A 25,463-nucleotide genomic window follows, 5' to 3' on the forward strand; every position below is an offset into this window, starting at 1 on the left:
TATATATTTTTTGCATATTTTGGGATACTTCAAAGGGTCTTAAAAATATGCCATAAGGCTTGGTACTACTTAGCCCCACTCCACAGTTTAGGTAGAGCTTAGACTCGTAAGGTTAACAAAAACGTAATGTTAAAGTCTAAGTGCATTTTCAGTGAGATCTTTTCATGGCAAAAATAATTCAATGAAACAGGACAAGTAAACAGGACAGGCAAAATATAGCAATTGTACTGTGCAGACAGAAATGCATTGATATAGTTAGTTAAACAAATGTATTTGTGTCTATCCACAATAATACAATAATGCACAATTCAGATTTTGCAAATCACATTGAGACCACATTTGAGATACTAAAAACAATCATGGTCAAACATGGTACAAGCAACATCTATAGCACATTACGGCATCTATCCATACAACAACAAAAAGTACAGTGGATAAAAGGACAATTAAACAGTCAAAACATACAACATATGAGGCACTGTAGTACACAGTAACATGAAAGCTAAGGTTGTGACCTTATGACATAACAGGCATGTCAGGTTCACAGAAGAAATGGGTCACGGGTTGGAGCATTTTACAGGAAGTATTGAACACTATGTTCCAGCCAATGAGGTATGTTTTCAAGTTTGAATACTTGGTCTTGGGTTCTCATTTAAGCACAGACCAAATCAACACTACCAGTCTAGAGGCTACATACCATGATGGTCAGATTAGGGGTTGCTGTGATTATTCTCAGTGCAGTGTGTAAGTACAATTTCATCACTTCATCATAATACATTAAAAATATTGTTTTTCCTGTGCTGTGCAATTCAATATAGTTCAAGGTTCTTGAAGGGTAGGATAAATTGACATTTAGAACGTTCAACCAACCCACATACCATCTAAAAATAAATAATAAACAAAGTAAGCAGAAGAAAAGTAAAACATCTGGAATGATTTTCACAACTTGATTTTCAATTATTTGAAATGTTTTTACAGACTATTGTTTTCTCTTAACATTTGTCCTTGTCTGTGTGATAAATACAGTAGGCTTGTGTTTCTGTTTCCATTTGATTTAGATGTAGACCATGTTAACCTGCTAAGTCCAGTGACCACTGTTCAACTTGGTGATCCTGTAACCCTGCTATGTGTTTTCCCAGAAGAGGAATTCAACGATGAGCAAATGCACTGGTACAAGCAAACTGTGGGAGGAATTCCACAACTTGTCTCATCGATGCATAAATATTTAAAAGAGCCTGTGTTTCACTCTGGATTTAAAAATTCACACTTCAGCGTAACTTTGGCTCAAAGGATGTTTCGCCTTACTATCATGAAGTCGATCCCAGAAGATGAAGCCATGTACTATTGTGCAATTGGAAGAGTGATGACTGTGAACTTTAGAGATGGCACATTTCTGTCTTTAAAAGGTAAAATAATTGTACTTTCTATTTTGAAGTTATGTCAATCGGACAATAACTTTTTAATAAGTAATAAGACAAAAAAATTGCTGGGCACTTTTGTGATTTCTCAGCTAACAGAAAGATTGCAGAAAAATATGTTAATCTGAAATTATTTGAATGTCTGATAATTACTCTATGTTCTGATTAATTTAGGAAACGGTCAGAGGTCTGACAACCAGACAGTGGAACAGCAGCCAGAGTCTGACCCAGTCCATCCAGGAGACTCTGTGACTCTGCAGTGTACTGTACTCTCTGAGACCTGTACAGGAGAACACAATGTGTACTGGTTCAGAGCTGGATCAGGAGAATCCCATTCAGGAGTAATTTACACCCCTGGGAACAGGAGTGATGATTGCGAGAAGAGCCTTGAGACTCCCTCTACTACACAGAGCTGTGTCTACAGCCTCTCCAAGAACAACCTCAGTCTCTCTGATGCTGGAACTTACTACTGTGCTGTGGCCACATGCGGGGAGATCCTGTTTGGCGACAGAACAAAACTTAACATCATTAAAGGTACAACTTCTTGTTAAATTGATAAAGCACCTTACACTTCTTTATCTAAACATTTAAGCATATTTTAATGATACGATTATTTAGTAGTTAAAATGGGTCAAAGTGAGAAAAAAATTGTGTTGTCAGCTATGCATCCTTAACATAAAACATAAAAAGCATGTTAAATGTATTTTCGTACCAGGAAACACAGTGGATCCCATTGTCCTCAGCTTGGGAGCAGCAGTGGCTGTGTGTGTGATTGTCATTTTTATTCTCGCTTGTACCAAAAACAAGAGACAAACATGTGATCATTGTAAAGGTAAGTCATTTTAGACATGCAGAACATATCTATTGTTTTGTGTCAAATGTGTTTGCAATGAGAATTTAAAAGTAAAATCTCACCTCATGGGCTGACACCGTTGAATGGTATACTGTATATTCCGTCTCCATTTTCATGCTTGAATTTCTATCTGTTGATACAGCAAGTGTCTCTCAGCATACTCACCATGATGATAACCTCTCATCAGAGCAGTCAAGTGGTCAGGTATGTAACATCTATATTATCCAATGTGTGAAACAAGAGGTACATTGCCTGTTACACAGGAGTGTGTATATTAGTGTATATGTGTATATTTGTGAATAAATCACTAAGTACAGCAGTAACCCATGAGATGTTGCGTCAGAGTTGTTTGTCATAGAGAAAACCTGTTTTTAAATATAGTTCATTATAACCTGCAGCTATAATTTGGCAAGCTCTCAGTTGATCAAAAATGTTGTTGATAGTTTTATTAAAATGTTTAGTTACATTTTAGATGTGGGGCTTTAAGATGTTAAATTACCCTCATATCCGCTAGCTTATTTATTGTTCAGAAATCTGTAGCGTAAATCTGTAGTGTAAATATTATATTTAACAATGTCAACATGCTTTGAACATCAGTTTAGGTTTTGGTTATTACAAAGTAAATGATTTAGAAATGTTTTTGTTTCATTTGTCTTTAATGCCCGTAGCCTGTAATTAACTAGTATGAAAAAATATGACACTAAGACCAGGATTCAACGTGATCCAAGTTAGATCCGTGTTATAGCTTGAAATGAAAAAACAATACTTTCTGAGCTGACATCTGGAGTGTTTACCATGAATGCGATATCCTTAAATGTCAGAGAAAATGACTTTAAAAGCTGCATTGTTGGCAGTCCTGCGCCCTCTGCTAAGATTTGAATCCTAGCTTCCGCATGAACATTCCCCTTACCGTATTAATGTTCATGTTATTATTTGACTTTTCTGTTATTGTGCACAGTGGAGTTATTATTTACTGTACTCTATTCCTTAGGTGCCAAACACAGATATTTTGAATTATGCTGCATTGCATTTCTCTGAGAAGAAAACTAAAAGAGGAAGAAAGAAGAGAGACACACCACAGGAGAGTGTGTACTCTGATGTCAGGTACTCAGACTGGGACTGATCTTTGTTTCAGATACAGCACTGACAAAATTATGTCAGTCAAGTGTCTCTATTTAGACACAATTTAAGGGTTTTGGTAAACCAATCGCAGGACAATGCTTTCGGATTAACTTTCACAATAGTACAATACAATATCCAAATACAATACCATAGACAATGGAATTACAACCATGTTTCTGCTCAAAATATCTTCTGGAGTGGTCAACTTATTCTGAGCTAGCTGGGTTTTCATCTTTAAATGTCTATGTACACTTTTGGTAAAAAGTTTTAGAACACTTACTCATTCAAGGGTATTTCTTTATTTGTATTTTTCTTTACATTGTAGAATAATAGTGAAGACATCAAAACTGTGAAATAACGCATATGGAATGATGTAGTAAACAAAAAAGTGTTAAACAAATCAAAATATATTTGAGATTTGAGATTCTTCAAATAGCCACCCTTTGCTTTGATGAAACCTTTGCACATATGTTCGTAACATTGTGTAAAATGTTGTCATGGAACAATATCATATTGGGTTGATATGTGCAGAATAGTTTTTGTTCCATACATTATCACGTATCTAATTATAGCAATAAATGAATGTTGTAGGATTATCATTGTCATTTAATATCACTGAATATTTCTAGTATAGTGTCTTTGGTTTGTTATTCATTTCACAAGAGGTCAAATTCTTACTGTCTGTCATAGTTAAATTATGGACATAACCATTTCATTCATGATTATTCAAGTTTTTTATGTCATAAGAAGCATTTTTGTACCATCATGTACATTCATATTTTTGTATAATATCTCTTTAAGGTAATCATTTAACTTTATGAAGTCAATTTACATTATGCTAAGATTATGCTAAGATCTTACTGTGGAGAGGCAACTAGGATGAGTGGGCTACTCCTCATAGAGGTTGACCTAGTAAACCATGTAAAGGGCATTATGGTCAAATAGAGATATGTATCGGTCGAATAGAGTATGGTATCAATTAGTAGGCCTAAAGCATTCAACCAACAGACTGGGAAACATTATAGAACTGTTGGCCCAGATACACATCACTGGTCTTTTGATTGCGCTAACTGCTTATTAGTTGGAAATGGAATAGGACATGTTAAACTTTTTCCACAGAGATCCTGTTTGGCAAAGTAAAAAAAATGGATATTGGTTGTTTCTGAATATTATATTGTGAGTTGTTATATTCAAATAATGATGTCTCATGTAGGAGAGTGCTTATAGCATACATAAACACATTGTGTTAAAGGGGACAGTCTGGAATTCAATTAAAGTTAATGATATATATAAATGGATTATGAAATAACATTTTGTAGCTTATAGAAGTCACATGAGCTTGTTTTACTCCATTGTTTGTAAATCATGTTATTGTAAACACACACTGTTTAGACTCAAAATATGGTGTTGTGACTTTACTTTCATTATTCTTATGACTGTATTTATTTAATCCACTAACTATGTTCAATTGTTACCCGATAAAAGTGCCTTCCTCACCATCTTAAATAAGCATGCCCCATTCAAAAACTGTAGAACCAGGAACAGATATAGCTCTTGATTCTCTCCAGACCTGACTGCCCTTATCCAGCACAAAAACATCCTGTGGCGTTCTGCATTAGCATTGAACAGCCCCCGTGATATGCAACTTTTCAGGGAAGTTAGGAACAAATATTCACAGGCAGTTAGGAAAGCAAAAGCTAACTTTTTCAAGCAGAAATTTGCATCCAGTATCACAAACTCAAAAAAGTTCTGGGACACTGTAAAGTCCATGGAGAATAAGAGCACCTCCTCCCAGCTGCCCACTGCACTGAGGCTGGGCAACACAGTCACCACCAATAAATCCACTACAATTGAGAATTTCAATAATCATTTTTCTACGGCTGGCCATGCTTTCCACCTGGCTACCCCTACCCCGATCAAAAGCCCTTCACCCGCCACAGCAACTCGCCTAAGCCTCTCCCACTTCTCCTTCACCCAAATCCAGACAGCTGATGCTCTGAAAGAGCTGCAAAATATTGACCCCCACAAATCAGCCGGGCTAGACAATCTGGACCCACTCTTTCTTAAAAATATCTGCCGAAATTGTTGCAGCCCCTATTACTAAAATGTTCAACCTCTCTTTCGTATAATCTGTGGTTCCCACAGACTGTAAAGCTGCCGCGGTCATCCCCTTCTTTAAAGGGGCAGACACTCTATACCCAAACGGCTACAGACCTATATCTATTCTACCCTGCCTTTCAAAGATCTTTGAAAGCCAAGTTAACATACAGATTACCGACCATTTAGAATCCCACCATACCTTCTCCGCTATACAGCCACTCCTCAGTAAAAGGCACAAGACAGCCCTCTTGGAGTTTGCCAAAAGGCACCTAAAGACTCTCAGATCATGAGAAACAAGATTCTCTGGTCTGATGAAACCAAGACTGAACTCTTTGGCCTGAATGCCAATTGTCACGTCTGGAGGAAACCTGGCACCATCCCTACAATGAAGCACGGTGGTAGCACCATCGTGCTGTGGTGATGTTTTTCAGCAGCAGGGACTGATAGACTGGTCAGGTTTGAGGTAAAGATGAAAGGAGCAAAGTAAAGAGAGATCCTTGATGAAAACCTGCTCCAGAGCCCTCAGGATCTCAGACTGGGGTTAAGGTTTACCTTCCAACAGGACAACGACCCTAAGCACACAGCCAAGACAACGCAGGAGTGGCTTCGTGACAAGTCTCTGAATGTCCTTGAATGGCCCAGCCAGGACCAAGACTTGAACCTGATGGAACATCTCTGGAGAGACCTGAAAATAGCTATGCAGCAACGCTCGTCATCCAACCTGACAACGCTTGGGAGGATATGTAGAGAAGAGTGGGAGAAACTCCCCAAATACAGGTGTGACAAGGTTGTAGCGTCGTACCAAGAAGACTAAAGGCTGTAATCGCTGCAAAAGGTGCTTCTACAAAGTACTGAGTACAAGGTCTGAATACTTTTACATATTTTATACATCTGCAAAAATGTCGGAAAACCTGTTTTTGCTTTGTCATTATGGGGTATTGTGTGTAGATTGATGAGGGGAAAAAAAACAATTTAATCCATTTTAGAATGGAATAAAAGTCCAGGGGTCTGAATAGTTTCCGAATGTAGATTAAGCCTAGTCATGGACTAAGCTCTTTCTGTCACGTCTACTCCTGTGTTCGCCTTCACAGGTGTACATAAAACCGGTCCTGGGATCCATTATTACACACACCTGGCATCAATCATTAAGCGCACCTGTACGTCTATCATGAGGCACACAAGTACCTCTCCTATACCTTGCACTCCCTTAGGTTCCTTCCCCAGTCTGTATTGTTCCTGTGTTCATGCGTAGATGCTACTGTTATGTTGTTTCGTTCCATGTTTGTTGTTTTATTAAACGTTTCACCTGCACCTGTTTCTCAACTCACAGTGTCTTCATTACACATTCAATGTAAAAACTCTACTGAGAATGTTTTGAATTGTGATCTTGGCTTAATCTGAGTCTTGGATATATTGCATCACTGAGCAATATCTCATTGTAATGTAGGCCAACAAATTAGTGCACACCATAAATCTTTAGATTGCCTACAGTACATGGCTGAAAACGGATGGAAACGTTCAACAGGAAGTGATGCATGTCTTTCCCCTAACCAATCAAGTCATTCTTAGATTTTAAACATCCCACAATTATTTTCATTTTGTCAGTCAGTCATTCATAGTAACAAAGAAAAACAGTTGTTAAAGCGCTATAGTCAGTCCATATCAAGATGATCAGAATCTGCCTTCTTTGGGGACTTCTCTCTCAAGTGTGTAAGTGCATGTCCTAATCTCACATAGTACTTTACTGAACAGTAAAATTGAAAATCGAAAAGAATAAGACTATCATATTGGAAAGTCATATCTAAAGATAATGAAATATATTCAGTTTGGACAGCAATGTGACCGATATATCTTCAGACATTTTAAATTGCAGTAGTTTGATGACTTAATTAAGAAAAAAACCTGTTACTCAAAGGTTGAACAATGTCCATTTTCATTTCAAATTGACATCTAATTACATTCACATTTTGGCAGACCTGATTCAGACTGAAGATGCTCCTCAACCAATACCAGTGACTACTCGTCTATTTGGAGACAATATATCTTTGCCATGTCCTAAAGCAGAATCTCAACAATTGCTGTACTGGTACAGACAAACTGTTGGCCAACTGCCCCATCTTGTCGCATCTGTGTCCTATGCATCAGAACCTGTACTTAATGGAGAGTTTAAGAACCCACGTTTCAAAGTGAAGGAATCTGAATATGGGTATAATCTCATTATCAGAAATATCAGCACATTAGATGAGGCAACATACTTTTGTGGAATTGGGACAATGTATGGGATGGACTATGGACATGCAACATTTTTGGCTGTGAAGGGTAATTTAATTTAAATTGTGCATTTCAATGTTCACCAAGTGTTTTTGTGTATTGTTATACATACAGTAGATGTACACAGCCATGTACAGTAGATGTTCAGAAAGTATTAACAATCTTGCTGCAGTATGCTTAGAAAGTGGATATTCATGGATGCGTGTCATAATGGTCAAATGTAAAGACACTTGTAATTTTTGACAGGTTTTTGAAATGACATCGTTACGGTATAGCTAGCAAAAGAGTGTAGAAACGGTAGCTAACTAACTTTTACTGTAAAGAACTCTTAAGATGCCTAGCTAAGCATCTTGGCTGACTGTGGGGTGAATACATTTGAATAATTACTGACAAATAGAAACTGCACCTCTCTTTTATAGCAAGCAAAACGCTGTTTCCAAAACTGCCATGTGCCTAAAGGAATGTTTTCTATTTAAAACTCTATGACCTCTCCACTTTACAAGCTAATGAATAATTATGTTCTCAATACAATGACACAATATAGGACACAATCACCCTACATTGGTGCAGCAACCAGTTTCTGATCCAGTCCATCCAGGAGACTCTGTGACTCTACAGTGTACAGTACTCTCTCAGACCTGTACAGGAGAACACAGTGTGTACTGGTTCAGAGCCGTATCAGGAGAATCCCAGCCTGGAGTCATTTACACCCCTGGGAACTTGAGTGATGCGTGTAAGAAGAACCCTGAGACTACACAGAGCTGTGTCTACAGCCTCTCCAAGAACAACCTCAGTCTCTCTGATGCTGGGACTTACTACTGTGCTGTGGCCACATGTGGGGAGATCCTGTTTGGCAACGGAACAAACCTAAATATTGGTAAGTAATGAATATTATGTGTTATAATGTTGAAAATACAGAAGAAAGTTTAGTCATATTAAAAGTGGTGCATGTACATTGAGTGTGCAAAACATTAAGAACATCTTCCTAATATTGAGTTGCACACCCTTTTGCCCTCAATTTTTTGGGGCATGGACTCTACACGTTGTCGAAAGTGTTCCACAGGGATGCTGGCACATGTTGACTCCAATGCTTCCCACAGTTGTGTCATTTTGGCTGGATGTCCTTTGGGTGGTGGACCATTTTTGATCCACACGTGACCTATCTTCTCCCCTTCATATACACCGATTGAAGTGGATTTAACAAGTGACATCAATAAGGGATCATACCTTTCACCTGGATTCACCTGGTCAGTCTGTCAAGGAAAGAACATCTTCTCATAATGTTTTATACAGTCAGTGTACAGCACAGTGGTTGAGGTCAATGTGCCTTTTGCTATAACAATATTCTCACCATTGACCAGAAATGAATGTTCAGCTGAAAATTCTTAGATGCTGTAAACAAAATACAACCTGCTAATAACTTATTTAAAGAAATACAAAATTCATATTTTGACAAATCTCTCCTTCAAAATGTGGCTACAATCAATCCACATCTTTCATATGATAATAATACCAATTTTATGGAATGTGTATAGTGCTTTTCATTACAAAATTCATCTCAAAGCGTTAAAAAGCTAAATAAAATGACAAACACAACAAATATAAATTGAGACGATGGAGATAGAATGTCCTTAGGTAGATTAGGATGACGGAGATGGAGATTGAATTTCCGTTGTCACATTTGAATGATGGAGATGGAGATTGAATGTCCTTAGGCAGATTAGGATGTTGGAGATTGAATGTCCTTAGGCAGATTAGGATGATGCAGTTGGAGATTGAATGTCCTTAGGCAGATTAGGATGTTGGAGATTGAACATCCTTAGGCAGATTAGGATGATGCAGTTGGAGATTGAATGTCCTCAGTCATACTAGGAAAAGGGTGTTGAGGAAGTTTGGGCTGGAAAGGAAGGATAGAGACAAAAGACAGAGCCCCTCATCAGAACATCACACATACTTCTCCTGCATTCAGTTCCTCCATGGAAGCCGCTCCTTTCTGTAGGTACTGGTCGTCCATTACCAAAAATGTGCCACTGTTGCTGAAAGTGCAGGGAAAGTCACCAGAAATCAATAGTTGTTAGGAACATACACTGATCCTCCTCTGCCATCTTCAGAAACATTTTTATTTTAATATAAGGGTGGTATCTATATATATCTTATTATTTTTTTAGTCATATAAATGGTGTTATATATTTCTTACTATTTTATTTTAATGTAATGGTGGTATGTATTTCTATTGTTATTTTATCTTACTATATGGTTGGTATATATGCCTCTATCTATATTATTTGAATATATGGGTGAAATAGATCTCTCATACGGCATGGGGCGGCAGGGTAGCCTAGTGGTTAGAGCATTGGACTAGTAACCGGAAGGTTGCGAGTTCAAACCCCCGAGCTGACAAGGTACAAATCTGTCGTTCTGCCCCTGAACAGGCAGTTAACCCACTGTTCCCAGGCCGTCATTGAAAATAAGAATTTGTTCTTAACTGACTTGCCTGGCTAAATAAAGGTAAAAAAAAAAAAAAAAAAATACTATTTTATTTTAAAATAAGGGTGGTATATATTTATTTTACTATTTTGTTTTAACATAAGGGTGAAATGTATCTCTCCTACTATTTTATTTTAATTTAACGGTGGCATATATCTCTTTTATTATTATATTTTAATATAAGGGTGGTAAATATATATTTATATATATCTCTTACTGTTTTATTTTTATATAAGTTCGGTATTTTTCTCTTACTATTTTATTATAATTCAAGGGTAGTTATATCTCTCTTCCTATTTGATATTAATATAACGGTGGTGTACATGTATATCGACTCTCATTATTACGTTTTTTATTCCTTTTAGAAAGATCACTGGATCATGTAGTCATTGGACTGGGAGTGACATCAGTTTTCTGTGTGATTGTGATGATTATACTCGTCTTCAGCAGAAATAAAATGACAATTTGTGAACATTATAAAGGTGAGCTCTCTGGTATTACAAACTGTAGATGAACACCTAATACATTTTACACAATACTTGTTATCAAGTAAAATATCTCTGTCTATTACCTTTCTTGACTTTTGTCATGTTCATGCTTGTTTTTATTCATGTTAGCAGTGAGTGTTGCTCAGCATATTGGACATGACAACTCAACCACTGAATGTGATCAGGTAAATAAATACAATTGTTATAGTACTGGCCTGTTGGTAGGTGATATCCAATATGATACTAGATACTCTAATTATCTGGCTATTATTATGACTACATTTGTATCAAAAACCAACAACACAATGATTATTCACAGGAACAAGACCCAGAGACTCTGAATTATGCTGCATTGCATTTCTCTGAGAGGAAAACTAAAAGAGGAACAAAGAAGAGAGAGACACAACAGGAGAGTGTGTACTCTAATGTCAGGTACTCAGATTGAGACTGAACATTGTTTATGTGCAGAGGAATGGATGTAGTTTGGTAATAAACTGTTCTTAAAATACTGTACAATGTGTTTAAACAGTCATGACATTTTAGCCTTACTGATTAAGTGATATTTTCTATCAAGTAAGACAGTGTGAAAATTTTCCCTATACCCATCATGAGGTTGCCACAACCTAGCCTATGAATGAAAGTTTACAATATAGGTGCACACAGGTCGGGAGAAAGATTTGAGGTGACACATGGACAGACAGGGACACATTGCACACTTTTGCCTATCATCTAGCTGATCAGAGCAACACGGTTATGGGACGGCTTGTCCTGTCAGGTAGAGGGCCAAATACCATTGAGGTCTTTAAATCACTCCTGAAAAGTTTGACCTTTAATCTGTGTATTGTTATTTTAGACTTCCTTAGTGATTCTAAGTCCTCCTCTTGTATCGTATCTCTTGTATCTCAGCCCATTGTTTAGACATACTGTTTAACCGTGAGACAACTCATTGGCCTTGTGCTAGTGTCCTCCCTGAGATAAGATGGTTGAGGGTTTGATCCTTGGTTGAGTCACACCAATTACTCTAAATATGGGACTGGATGCCTCTCTGCCTTGCACTCAGTATAAAGGAGATGAATTGGGTTAAGTGTCCTATCCATCTCAGCCCATTGTTTAGACATACTGTTTAACTGTGAGACAACTCATTTTCGACGACACATTCCAGGCAAATAACCCACACAGAACGTGTCTTTTCCAGTCATGATTGGTTTCACTGCAATCAACTGGTTTGTTTGTAACACAATCCAGTTGATTGCAGTGAAACCACACATTTTTATGTTTGTAACACAATCAAACCTGATGGGCCATTTCGCGGGACGTATTGACTGAAAGAAATCGATTTGAAGACAACAAGTCATGACATCATTGTGCACCAATGATTTGCCCGCTGTTTCGTTGATTGACTGTCTTTTAACCCAATGACCACTGATCGTCTTAAAATCTAGCTGGGTAGATAGCCAATGAGCTGAGCTAAACGGCAATACGCCATGTTTATGTGTTGCAAGACCAACCCATGTAGTAAGCTCCAGCATAATGTGAGTCATTCGCTATTGAAGTTTCATACCGGAAGGAGAAGCACATATTACGCACTGCATTGTTTGGTAAACGCGCAGATTCAGCTGTTTATATATCAATCATTATGGCGACTAAGTCAGGGAAAGCTAAATCTATGTCTAGATATACAGATGTAGACACAATTTTAGAATAAAATGATTGGGAAGGTGAGACAGAGATTGTTGTAGGATGCTTGATTTAGCGATTGTGGAGGAATATTTTTTGAACGGGAGAGGACATCGTTTTGGACTGGTAAGTTCTTATCATGCTAATGCCCTTGTTTGAAATTAATAATATAAAATATTATTTGTGATTTTATTCTAATTTTAGAAGCAATATATAAACATGTAATGTCATGCAATGTGAGATGCGTGTGTCTGCAACCCCACCCCAACCCACATGAAATAGCCTATTTGAGGCTGTTGAGGAGAGGGCAGGACCACATCAATGGCCAAAGTGAAATGGAGACAGTAGATACAGCTGGTCTGTTGTAATATAATAAAGACAGTAGATCTAGCTGGTCTGTCATAATATAATAGAGACAGTAGATCTAGCAGCTAATAATAATATAATAATATATTCAACCTAATATACTCAACCTTCAACTCTCTATATACAGTGCCTTGCGAAAGTATTCGGCCCCCTTGAACTTTGTGACCTTTTGCCACATTTCAGGCCTCAAACATAAAGTTATAAAACTGTATTTTTTTGTGAAGAATCAACAACAAGTGGGACACAATCATGAAGTGGAACGACATCTATTGGATATTTCAAACTTTTTTAACAAATCAAAAACTGAAAAATTGCAAAATTATTCAGCCCCCTTAAGTTAATACTTTGTAGCGCCACCTTTTGCTGCGATTACAGCTGTAAGTTGCTTGGGGTATGTCTCTATCAGTTTTGCACATCGAGAGATGTGTTGATACAGGGCTCATATGTGAAACTAATCTCTCCTCTACAACCACTGTCATCTCCACCTGGCACAGCCAGAAGAGGACTGGCCACCCCTCATAGCCTGGTTCTTCTCTAGGTTTCTTCCTTGCCTTTCTAGGGAGTTTTTCCTAGCCACCGTGCTTCTACACCTGCATTGCTTGCTGCTTGGGGTTTTAGGCTGGGGCTATATAAATATATTTGATTTGATAGAGGACTGAGGGTCTTCCAAATATTGAAAGTGTGTAAATAGTTGCCCATGTTATTTTGTAAATGTATATATATATATTTTTTTCATATATTTTTTAATCAATAATATATTTTTTTCCATTATTGTTTTTCCATGTATTTTTCTAATTTTTTATTTTTATTTTTTTTTTTGGGGGGGGGGGGGGGTGTTAGAATACTATTTTGTTATTTTGTATATACTTATTTGTTTCAAAATGTATACCTTCACCAATTTGGCCACTTGGGTACATTTGGCTACTTGTGTGGGACACCTGGGTGACTTCATGATAAATGTCATGTAGCACACTCATTTTGGAAGTTATCATTCTGAAACTTTGCACAAGTACTGTTGCCCTCTTACATTTTTCACTGGAAATGTCCCCATCATCCTATCTGAATGTTTGTTTTATCTTGTTCATTTTAAAGATGATGATACAAAATACAAATAAAAAACGTATGTTTTTTTCCCATTGTTTTATCGATACCAGATCAATTGTGTTATATTCTCCTACATTCAATTCACATGTACACAAACTTCAGAATGTTGTCTTTCAAATGGTACCAAGAATATGCATATCCTTGGTTCTGTGCCTGAGCTACAGGCTGTTAGATTTGGGTATGTCTTCAGGCGGAAATAGGCGGAAGTAGGGGGGGAGCTGTAAGAGGTTTTTAATCCACCTGTCGTCTCAGATTTTTAAATGATACTTAACAGCAAAAGCAATCCAAGCGTTTGTGTAAGTTTATCGATAGCATGACAAAACATTATGTACACTAAGAATTAAGTAGCTAGGTCCCGAAAATCAGAAAAGCAATCAGATTAATTGTTTACCTTTGATGATCTTTTTGATGTTTTCACTCACGAGACTCCCAGTTACACAATAAATGTTCCTTTTGTTCCATAAATATTATTTTTATATCCAAAATACCTCTGTTTGTTTGTCGCGTTATGTTCAGAAATCCACAGGAAAGAGCGGTCACGACAACGCAGACAAAATTTCTAAATAATATCCATAATGTCCACAGAAACATGTCAAACGTTTTTTATAATCAATCCTCAGGTTGTTTTTAAAATATATATTTGATAATATATCAACCGGGAGCGTAGGTTTTTCAATAGGACATGGAGAAAAAATGGTTGCTTTACTCTGTTGTGCAAAATTCACTCTGAGAGCCCCCACCTATCCACTTAGGCAATGTGATCTTTCTCGCTAATTTCTTCAAAATAAAAGCCTGAAACTATGTCTAAAGACTGTTGACACCTTAGGGAAGCAATAGAAAAAGGAATCTGGTTGATATCCCTTTAAATGGAGGATAGGCATAGGAACAGAGAGGTTTCAAAATAAGTGGCACTTCCTGATTGGATTTTCCTCAGGTTTTCGCCTGCAATATCAGTTCTGTTATACTCACAGACAATATTTTGACAGTTTTTGAAACTTTAGACTGTTTTCTATCCTAATCTGATTATATGCATATTGTATTTTTTGGGGCTGAGAAATAGACCTTTGTGCTTTTTGCATCTCCAACAGAGATGTGACATTTCTGGGTGCATTACATTCATTCTGGCAGGAGTGTAGCAAGTCCTATGAATTGTCTTAAAATGCAGTAGTTTATGTCTTAGGTTGTAGGAGCAGGTATGAACTAATAAATAAAGTGTGCACATTTTCCCAACAGAGGTGTGTTTCCACCAAATGTACTTTTTGCTGATTAAAACCAGTTCTTGATGACGTAGTGCACACAACATGTACTTTTTCGCTTAAGTTCAATGTGTTTCCATCGCATTTTAAAATCAACCAATAATTTTGTCCCAAAAACTGTAAATAGCAAATATGCCTTCTCTGGTCATGGCACATAGGCTCTAGCCAACAGCTAGTAGATACAGTGCATGTAGGCCACATATGTCAAACTCATTACATGGAGGGCTCAGTGTCTGCGGGTTTTCGCTCCACACTTGTACTTGATTGATGAATTACAATTAAAAAATATATAAATACAACATCCAACAATTTCAAAGATTTGACTGAGTTACAGTTCATATAAGGAAATCAGTCAATTGACACCCATTCATTAGGCACTAATCTATGTATTTCAAATGACTGGGAATACAGATACGCATCTGTCGGTCACAGATACCTTAAAAAAAGGTAGGGGCATGGATCAGAAAACCAGTCAGTATCTGGTGTGACCACCATTTGCCTCACACAGCGTGACACATCTCCTTTGCATAGAGTTCATTAGGCTGTTGATTGTGGCCTGTGAAATGTTGTCCCACTCCTTTTCAATGGCTTTGCGAAGTTTCTGGATATTGGGGGGAACTGGAACACACTGTCGTACACGTTGACCTATAACATCCCAAATATGATCAATGGGTGACATGTCTGATGAGTATACAGGACATGGAAGAATTGGGACATTTTCAGTTTCCAGGAATTGTGTACAGATCCTTACGACATGGGGCCGTGCATTATCATGCTGAAACACGAGGTGATGGCGGCAGATGAATGGCAAGACAATGGGCCTCAGGATCTTGTCACAATATCCTCTTTGGGAAAAGCGTACCGCTAGCGCCCGGCCTCGACAACATCCGGTGAAATTGCGAAATTTAAAATACAAAATCAGTAATATTAAACATTCATGAAAATACAAGTGTTATACATTGGTTAAAAGCTTAACTTCTTGTTAACCTTTCTAGGGCAGGTGTTCTGCTGAAAAGGCAGTGGGCGAAATTCAAAAATATTTTTTTGAAATATGTTAACTTTCACACATTATCAAGTCCAATACAGAAAATGAAAGACAAACATCTTGTTACTCTACCCATCATGTCCGATTTCAAAAATGCTTTACAGCTAAAGCACAACATATGATTATGTTAGATCACCGCCAAGTCGAAAAAACACACAGCCACTTTTCCAGCTAAAGATAGGAGTCACAAAAAGCAGAAATATCGATCAAATGATTCACTAACCTTTGATGATCTTCATCAGATGACACTCACAGGTCATCATGTTACACAATACATGTATGTTTTGTTCAATAATGTGTATATCAGTTTACATTGGCGCGTTACGTGCAGTAATGTTTTGATTCTAAAACATCTGGGGATTTTGCAGAAATACTCATAATAAACATTGATAAAAGATACAAGTGTTATTCACAGAAGTAAAGAGACTTCTCCTTAATGCAACCGCTGTGTCAGATTTCTAAAAAACTTTATGGAAAAAGCATAATCTGAGAACGGCGCTCAGAGCCCAAAACAGACAGAGAAATATCCGCCATTTTGGAGTCAACAGAAGTTAGAAATAACACCATAAATATTCTCTTACCTTTGATGATCTTGATTATAAGACACCAGGAGTCCCAGGTCGACAATAAATGACTGATTTGTTCCATAAAGTCCATCATTTATGTCCAAATAGCCACTTGTTGTTAGTGTGTTCAGCCAAGTAATCCATCTTCATGAGGCGCAGGCACTTCATCTAGACAAAAAGTCGAAAAGTTCCGTTACAGTCCTTTAGAAACATGTCAAAAGATGTACGAAATCTAACTCTGTCGGGAGCGCGCTTCATGAGACCAAGGCACTATGCCAGACCACTGATTTAGAGGTCTCATGAGCCCCTCCTTTATAGTAGAATCCTCATTCAAGTTTCCAAAGAAGGTTGACATCTAGTGGAAGCCGTAGGAAGTGCAACTTGACTCCATAGACACTATGTATTCGTTAGGCCAAGCTTTGAAAAACTACAAACCTCAGATATCCCACTTCCTGTTTGGATTTTTCTCAGGTTTTCGCCTGCCATATGAGTTCTGTTATACTCACAGACATCATTCAAACAGTTTTAGAAACTTCAGAGTGATTTCTATTCAATACTACTAATAATATGCATATGTTAGCATGTGGGACAGAGTAGGAGGCAGTTTACTCTGGGCACGCTATTCATCCAAAAGTGAAAATGCTGCCCCCTATCCCAAAAGAGTAATCCAGGCGCTTTGTCAGAAATAGCGCAAAAATTAATCACTTACCTTTGAAGATCTTCCTCTGTTTGCAATCCAAAGAGTCGCAGCTACATCACAAATGGTCGTTTTGGTCGATAAAGTGCTTCTTTATATCCCCAAAAAGTCAGTTTATTTGGCGCACTTCATTCAATAATCCACCGGTTTCCCCTCGTTCAAAATGCGTACAAAATGAATCCCAAACGTTACCAATAAACTTTGTCCAAAGAAGTCAAACATAATTTCTAATCAATCCTCAGGTATCCTAATATATAAATATACAATCAAATTTAAGACGGAGAATAGTATGTTCATTTCCGGAGATAAATAACGACGTGCGCGCTCTCATCCACGCGCGTCAAAACACAACAGCCAAAATGGGTGCCACTTCGACAAACTACAAATTCTAGCTAATTTTAAAAAAACAAGCCTGAAACTCTTTCTAAAGACTGTTGACATCTACTGGGAGCCTTAGGAACTGCAATCTGGGAGGTATTCCATTGATTTCCCCATAGACAGGCATTTTAAATGATGTCACCTCACCCCCAAAAATTCCAGGATGGATTCTCCTCAGGTTTTCACCGGCTATATCAGTTCTGTTATACTCACATACATTTTAACCGTTTTGGAAACTTTAGAGTGTTTTCTACCCAATACTACCAATTATATGCATATCCTAGATTCTGGGCCTGAGTAACAGGAAGATTATTTTGGGTACCTCATTCATCCAAACTTCCGAAAACTGCCCCCTAGCCCGGAGAAGATATCTCTGTGTATTCAAATCGCTAAATGCAATTGTGTTCGTTGTCCGTAGCTTGTGCCTGCCAATACTATATACCCACCACCACCATGTGGCACTCTGTTCACGACATTGACGTCAATGTGAGCATTTCACCACTGAAGTTGGTTACGACACCGAACTGCAGTCAGGTCAAAACCCTGATGAGGACAACGAGAATACAGATGAGCTTCTCTAGAATCTAGAATCTAGAATGTCATTGTATGCAGTAATGTTAAGACTTCCTATCACTAGAACTAAGGGGCTCAGCCCAAGCCATGAAAAACAGCCCCAGACCATTATTCCTCTTCCACCAAACTTTACAGTTGGCACTACGCATTGGGGCAGGTAGCATTCTCCTGCTATCCCCCAAACCCAGATTTGTCAGTCGGACTGCAAGATGGCGAAGCGTGATTCATCACTTCATAGAACATGTTTCCACTGTGCTAGAGTCCAATTGTGGTGAGATTTACACCACTCCAGCCGACGCTTGGCTTTGCGCATGGTGATCTTAGGCTTGTGTGTGACTGCTCGGCCATAGAAACCCATTTCATGAAACTCCCGACTAACAGTACTGACATTGCTTCCAGATGCAGTTTGGAACTTGGTAGTCAGTGTTGCAACCGAGGACAGACGATTTTTACGCTATGCACTTCAGCACTGGGCGCCCCTGCGACCTTGTGTAGCCTACCATTTCGCAGGCTAAGCCGTTGTTCTTTGACGTTTCCACTTTAAAATGACAGCACTTACAGTTTCCCGGGGCAGCTCTAGCAGGACAGAAACTTAACTAACTGACTTGTTAGAAAGGTGGCATCCTATGACAGTGCCATGTTGAAAGTCACTGAGCTCTTCAGTAAAGCCATTTTACTGCCAATGTTTGTCTATGGAGATAGCATGGCTGTGTGCGTTATTTACACACTTGTCAGCAACGGATGTGGCTGAAATAGCTGAATCCACTAATTTGAAGGGTTGTCCACCTACATTTTTATATATAGTGCATATTTTGGTAGTGCATATTTAAACATGTTAACCCTCGCAAGGCTGCCGGCCCAGACGGCATCCCTAGCCGCGTCCCCAGAGCATGCGCAGAGCAGCTGGCTGGTGTGTTTACGGACATATTCAATCAATCCCTATCCAAGTTTGCTGTTCCCATATGCTTCAAGAGTGCCACCATTGTCCCTGTTCCCAAGAAAGCTAAGGACACTGAGCTAAATTACTATCGCCCCGTAGCACTCTCTTCCGTCATCATGAAGTGCTTTGAGAAACTAGTCAAGGACCATATCACCTCCACCCTACCTGACACCCTAAACCCACTCCCATTTGCTTACCGCTCTAATAGGTCCACAGACGACGCAATCGCAATCACACTGCACACTGCCCTAACCCATCTGGACAAGAGGAATACCTATGTAAGAATACTGTTCATCGACTACAGCTCAGCATTTAACACCATAGTACCCTCCAAACTCATCATTAAGCTTGAGACCCTGGGTCTCGACCTCACCCTGTGCAACTGGGTCCTGGACTTCCTGACGGGCTGCCCCCAGGTGGTGAGGGTAGGAAACAACATCTCCACCCCGCTGATCCTCAACACTGGGCCCCACAAGGGTGCATTCTCAGCCCTCTCCTGTACTCTCTGTTCACCCTTGACTGCGTGGCAATGCACGCCTCCAACTCAATCATCAAGTTTGCAGACGACACTACAGTGGGAGGCTTGATTACCAACAATGACGAGAAGGACTACAGGGAGGAGGTGAGGGCCCTCGGAGTGTGGTGTCAGGAAAATAACCTCACACCCAACGTCAACAAAACAAAGGAGATGATCTTGGACTTCAGGAAAGAGCAGAGGGAGCAGTCCCCTATCCACATCGACGGGACAGTAGTGGAGAAGGTGGAAAGTTTTAAGTTCCTCGGCGTACACTTCACGGTCAAACTGAAATGGTCCACCCACACAGACAGCGTGGCGAACAGCGCCTCTTCTACCTCAGGAGGCTGAAGAAATTCGGCTTGTCACCACAAACACTCACAAACTTTTACAGATGCACAATCGAGAGCATCCTTCCTGTTGGACTGTATCACCGCCTGGTACGGTAACTGCTCCGCACACAACCATAAGGCTCTCCAGAGGGTAGCATCACCGGGGGCAAACTACCTGCCCTCCAGGACACCTACTCCACCCGTTGTCACAGGAAGGCCAAAAAGATCATCAAGGACAACAACCACCCGAGCCACTGCCTGATCACCCCGCTATCATCCAGAAGGCGAGGTCAGTACAGGTGCAGACTGGGACCGAGAGACTGAAAAACAGCTTCTATCTCAAGGCCATCAGACTTAAACAGCCATCACTAACCATGAGTGGTTGCTGCCATCATACTGACTCAAATCTCTAGCCACTTTATAATAAAAAATGGATGTAATAAATGCATCACCTGTTAAGCAATGCCACTTTATATAATGTTTACATACCCTACATTACTCATCTCATATGTATATACTGTACTCTATACCATCTACTGCATCTTGCCTATGCTGTTCGGCCATCGCTCATCCATATATTTTTATGTACATATTCTTATTCATTCCTTTACACTTGTGTGTATAAGGTAATTGTTGTGAAATTGTTAGATTACTTGTTAGATATCACTGCATGGGCGGAACTAGAAGCACAAGCATTTCGCTACACTCGCTTTAACATCTGCTAACCATGTGTGAGACAAATACATTTTTATTTGATTTTATCAACTACTGTATGTAGGTTACAAATGTTTATTGAGGAACATGACAATATGGCAATGACCAATAGACTACCAAGCTAGATGCAAAATAATCTGGTAGCTATTTCTGCATTTGCATTTTATGAGCAATTCACAGAATAAAGATGATTTGATGGAAAAATTTCAAGCTAGCTGATTAGATAGATGATTAGGTTTAGAATACCCAAGCAAATGCTGGCCACGGAGCAAGCCAACTACATAGAGGCTAATATACATTGCCTGTTGCCTACTGTACATGATTAAGAAATATATTGCCTGTAGCCTACTGTACACGATTAAGGAATATATTGCCTGTTGCCTACTGTACATGGAGGAGGAATGTATTGCCTGAAGCCTACTGTACATGATTAAGGAATATATTGCCTGTATTCTACTGTAAATGGAGGAGGAACGTATTGCCTGTAGTCTACTATACATGGAGGAGGAACGTATTGCCTGTAGTCTACTGTACATGGAGGAGGAACGTATTGCCTGTAGCCTACTGTACATGGAGGAGGAACGTATTGTCTGTAGTCTACTATACATGGAGGAGGAACGTATTTCCTGTAGTCTACTGTACATGGAGGAGGAACGTATTGCCTGTAGCCTACTGTACATGGAGGAGGAACGTATTACCTGTAGCCTACTGTACATGGAGGAGGAACGTATTACCTGTAGCCTACTGTACATGGAGGAGGAACGTATTGTCTGTAGTCTACTGTACATGGAAGAGGAACGTATCACCTGTAGTCTACTGTACATGACTAAGGAATATATTAACTGTAGTCTACTGTACATGGAGGAGGAACGTATTACCTGTAGTCTACTGTACATGATTAAGGAATATTTTACCTGTAGTCTACTGTACATGGAGGAGGAACGTATTGCCTGTAGTCTACTCTACTTGATTAAGGAATATATTACCTGTAGTCTACTGTACATGGAGGAGGAACGTATTGCCTGTAGTCTACTATACATGATTAAGGAATATTTTACCTGTAGTCTACTATACATGATTAAGGAATATTTTACCTGTAGTCTACTATACATGATTAAGGAAAATTTTACCTGTAGTCTACTATACATGATTAAGGAATATTTTACCTGTAGTCTACTATACATGATTAAGGAATATTTTACCTGTAGTCTACTGTACATGGAGGAGGAACGTATTGCCTGTAGTCTACTCTACTTGATTAAGGAATATATTACCTGTAGTCTACTGTACATGGAGGAGGAACGTATTGCCTGTAGTCTACTCTACTTGATTAAGGAATATATTACCTGTAGTCTACTGTACATGGAGGAGGAACGTATTGCCTGTAGTCTACTGTACATGATTAAGGAATATTTTACCTGTAGTCTACTATACATGGAGGAGGAACGTATTGCCTGTAGTCTACTGTACATGATTAAGGAATACATGTACAGTAGGCTACAGGTAAGGAATATACTATTAACTTCCGGCGCTGACAGAGATGGCCGCCTCGCTTCGCGTTCCTAGGAAACTATGCAGTTTTTTGTTTTTTTACGTGTTATTTCTTACATTAGTACCCCAGGTCATCTTAGGTTTCATCACATACAGTCGAGAAGAACTACTGAATATAAGATCAGCGTCAACTCACCATCAGTACGACCAAGAATACGCTTTTCGCGACGCGGATCCTGTGCTCTGCCTTACAAACAGGACAACGGAGTGGATCCCATGCAGCGACCCAAAAAAACGACTCCGAAAAAGAGGGAAACGAGGCGGTCTTCTGGTCAGACTCCGGAGACGGGCACATCGTGCACCATTCCCTAGCATTCTTCTTGCCAATGTCCAGTCTCTTGACAACAAGGTTGATGAAATCCGAGCAAGGGTAGCATTCCAGAGGGACATCAGAGACTGTAACGTTCTTTGCTTCACGGAAACGTGGCTTACTGGAGAGACGCTATCCGAAGCGGTGCAGCCAACAGGTTTCTCCACGCATCGCGCAGACAGGAAAAAACATCTTTCTGGTAAAAAGAGGGGCGGGGGCGTATGCCTTATGACTAACGTGACATGGTGTGATGAAAGAAACATACAGGAACTCAAATCCTTCTGTTCACCTGATTTAGAATTCCTCACACTCAAATGTAGACCGCATTATCTACCAAGAGAATTCTCTTAGATTATAATCACAGCCGTATATATCCCCCCCCAAGCAGACACATCGTTGGCTCTGAATGAACTTTATTTGACTCTTTGCAAACTGGAAACCATTTATCCGGAGGCTGCATTCATTGTAGCTGGGGATTTTAACAAGGCTAATCTGAAAACAAGACTCCCCAAATTTTATCAGCATATCGATTGCGCAACCAGGGGTGGAAAGACCTTGGATCATTGTTACTCTAACTTCCGCGACGCATATAAGGCCCTGCCCCGCCCCCCTTTCGGAAAAGCTGACCACGACTCCATTTTGTTGATCCCTGCCTACAGACAGAAACTAAAACAAGAGGCTCCCACGCTGAGGTCTGTCCAACGCTGGTCCGACCAAGCTGACTCCACACTCCAAGACTGCTTCCATCACGTGGGCTGGGACATGTTTCGTATTGCGTCAGACAACAACATTGACGAATACGCTGATTCGGTGTGCGAGTTCATTAGAACGTGCGTTGAAGATGTCGTTCCCATAGCAACGATTAAAACATTCCCTAACCAGAAACCGTGGATTGATGGCAGCATTCGTGTGAAACTGAAAGCGCGAACCACTGCTTTTAATCAGGGCAAGGTGTCTGGTAACATGACCGAATACAAACAGTGCAGCTATTCCCTCCGCAAGGCTATCAAACAAGCTAAGCGTCAGTACAGAGACAAAGTAGAATCTCAATTCAACGGCTCAGACACAAGAGGCATGTGGCAGGGTCTACAGTCAATCACGGACTACAGGAAGAAATCCAGCCCAGTCACGGACCAGGATGTCCTGCTCCCAGGCAGACTAAATAACTTTTTTGCCCGCTTTGAGGACAATACAGTGCCACTGACACGGCCTGCAACGAAAACTTGCGGTCTCTCCTTCACTGCAGCCGAGGTGAGTAAGACATTTAAACGTGTTAACCCTCGCAAGGCTGCAGGCCCAGACGGCATCCCCAGCCGCGCCCTCAGAGCATGCGCAGACCAGCTGGCCGGTGTGTTTACGGACATATTCAATCAATCCCTATACCAGTCTGCTGTTCCCACATGCTTCAAGAGGGCCACCATTGTTCCTGTTCCCAAGAAAGCTAAGGTAACTGAGCTAAACGACTACCGCCCCGTAGCACTCACTTCCGTCATCATGAAGTGCTTTGAGAGACTAGTCAAGGACCATATCACCTCCACCCTACCTGACACCCTAGACCCACTCCAATTTGCTTACCGCCCAAATAGGTCCACAGACGATGCAATCTCAACCACACTGCACACTGCCCTAACCCATCTGGACAAGAGGAATACCTATGTGAGAATGCTGTTCATTGACTACAGCTCGGCATTCAACACCATAGTACCCTCCAAGCTCGTCATCAAGCTCGAGACCCTGGGTCTCGACCCCACCCTGTGCAACTGGGTACTGGACTTCCTGACGGGCCGCCCCCAGGTGGTGAGGGTAGGCAACAACATCTCCACCCCGCTGATCCTCAACACTGGGGCCCCACAAGGGTGCGTTCTGAGCCCTCTCCTGTACTCCCTGTTCACCCACGACTGCGTGGCCACGCACGCCTCCAACTCAATCATCAAGTTTGCGGACGACACAACAGTGGTAGGCTTGATTACCAACAACGACGAGACGGCCTACAGGGAGGAGGTGAGGGCCCTCGGAGTGTGGTGTCAGGAAAATAACCTCACACTCAACGTCAACAAAACTAAGGAGATGATTGTGGACTTCAGGAAACAGCAGAGGGAACACCCCCCTATCCACATCGATGGAACAGTAGTGGAGAGGGTAGCAAGTTTTAAGTTCCTCGGCATACACATCACAGACAAACTGAATTGGTCCACTCACACAGACAGCATTGTGAAGAAGGCGCAGCAGCGCCTCTTCAACCTCAGGAGGCTGAAGAAATTCGGCTTGTCACCAAAAGCACTCACAAACTTCTACAGATGCACAATCGAGAGCATCCTGGCGGGCTGTATCACCGCCTGGTACGGCAACTGCTCCGCCCTCAACCGTAAGGCTCTCCAGAGGGTAGTGAGGTCTGCACAACGCATCACCGGGGGCAAACTACCTGCCCTCCAGGACACCTACACCACCCGATGTCACAGGAAGGCCATAAAGATCATCAAGGACATCAACCACCCGAGCCACTGCCTGTTCACCCCGCTATCATCCAGAAGGCGAGGTCAGTACAGGTGCATCAAAGCTGGGACCGAGAGACTGAAAAACAGCTTCTATCTCAAGGCTATCAGACTGTTAAACAGCCACCACTAACATTGAGTGGCTGCTGCCAACACACTGACACTGACTCAACTCCAGCCACTTTAATAATGGGAATTGATGGGAAATT

At 40.2% G+C, this 25,463-nt stretch overlaps 2 protein-coding genes across 2 annotated transcripts; both read left to right on the top strand.

Moving 5' to 3' along the window:
- The first annotated feature begins 532 nt into the window (after nucleotides 1-532).
- LOC139365849 (uncharacterized) lies at nucleotides 533-3,394 on the top strand. Its single transcript, XM_071102911.1, has 6 exons — nucleotides 533-563; nucleotides 1,059-1,406; nucleotides 1,593-1,952; nucleotides 2,134-2,250; nucleotides 2,414-2,475; nucleotides 3,263-3,394. Exons 1-6 carry the CDS (start codon nucleotides 533-535, stop codon nucleotides 3,392-3,394), a joined length of 1,050 nt encoding a protein of 349 aa, XP_070959012.1.
- A 3,766-nt stretch (nucleotides 3,395-7,160) lies between these two features.
- Nucleotides 7,161-11,220, top strand: LOC139366039 (signal-regulatory protein beta-2-like). The gene is made up of 6 exons (XM_071103122.1): nucleotides 7,161-7,203; nucleotides 7,468-7,812; nucleotides 8,309-8,641; nucleotides 10,617-10,733; nucleotides 10,869-10,924; nucleotides 11,059-11,220. The coding sequence occupies exons 1-6, from the start codon at nucleotides 7,161-7,163 to the stop codon at nucleotides 11,182-11,184; spliced, it is 1,020 nt and encodes a 339-aa protein (XP_070959223.1). The 3' UTR covers nucleotides 11,185-11,220.
- The last annotated feature ends 14,243 nt before the right edge of the window (nucleotides 11,221-25,463 follow it).

This window comes from Oncorhynchus clarkii, chromosome 14 (genome assembly GCF_045791955.1).
Source record: "Oncorhynchus clarkii lewisi isolate Uvic-CL-2024 chromosome 14, UVic_Ocla_1.0, whole genome shotgun sequence".
Lineage (NCBI taxonomy): Eukaryota > Metazoa > Chordata > Actinopteri > Salmoniformes > Salmonidae > Oncorhynchus > Oncorhynchus clarkii.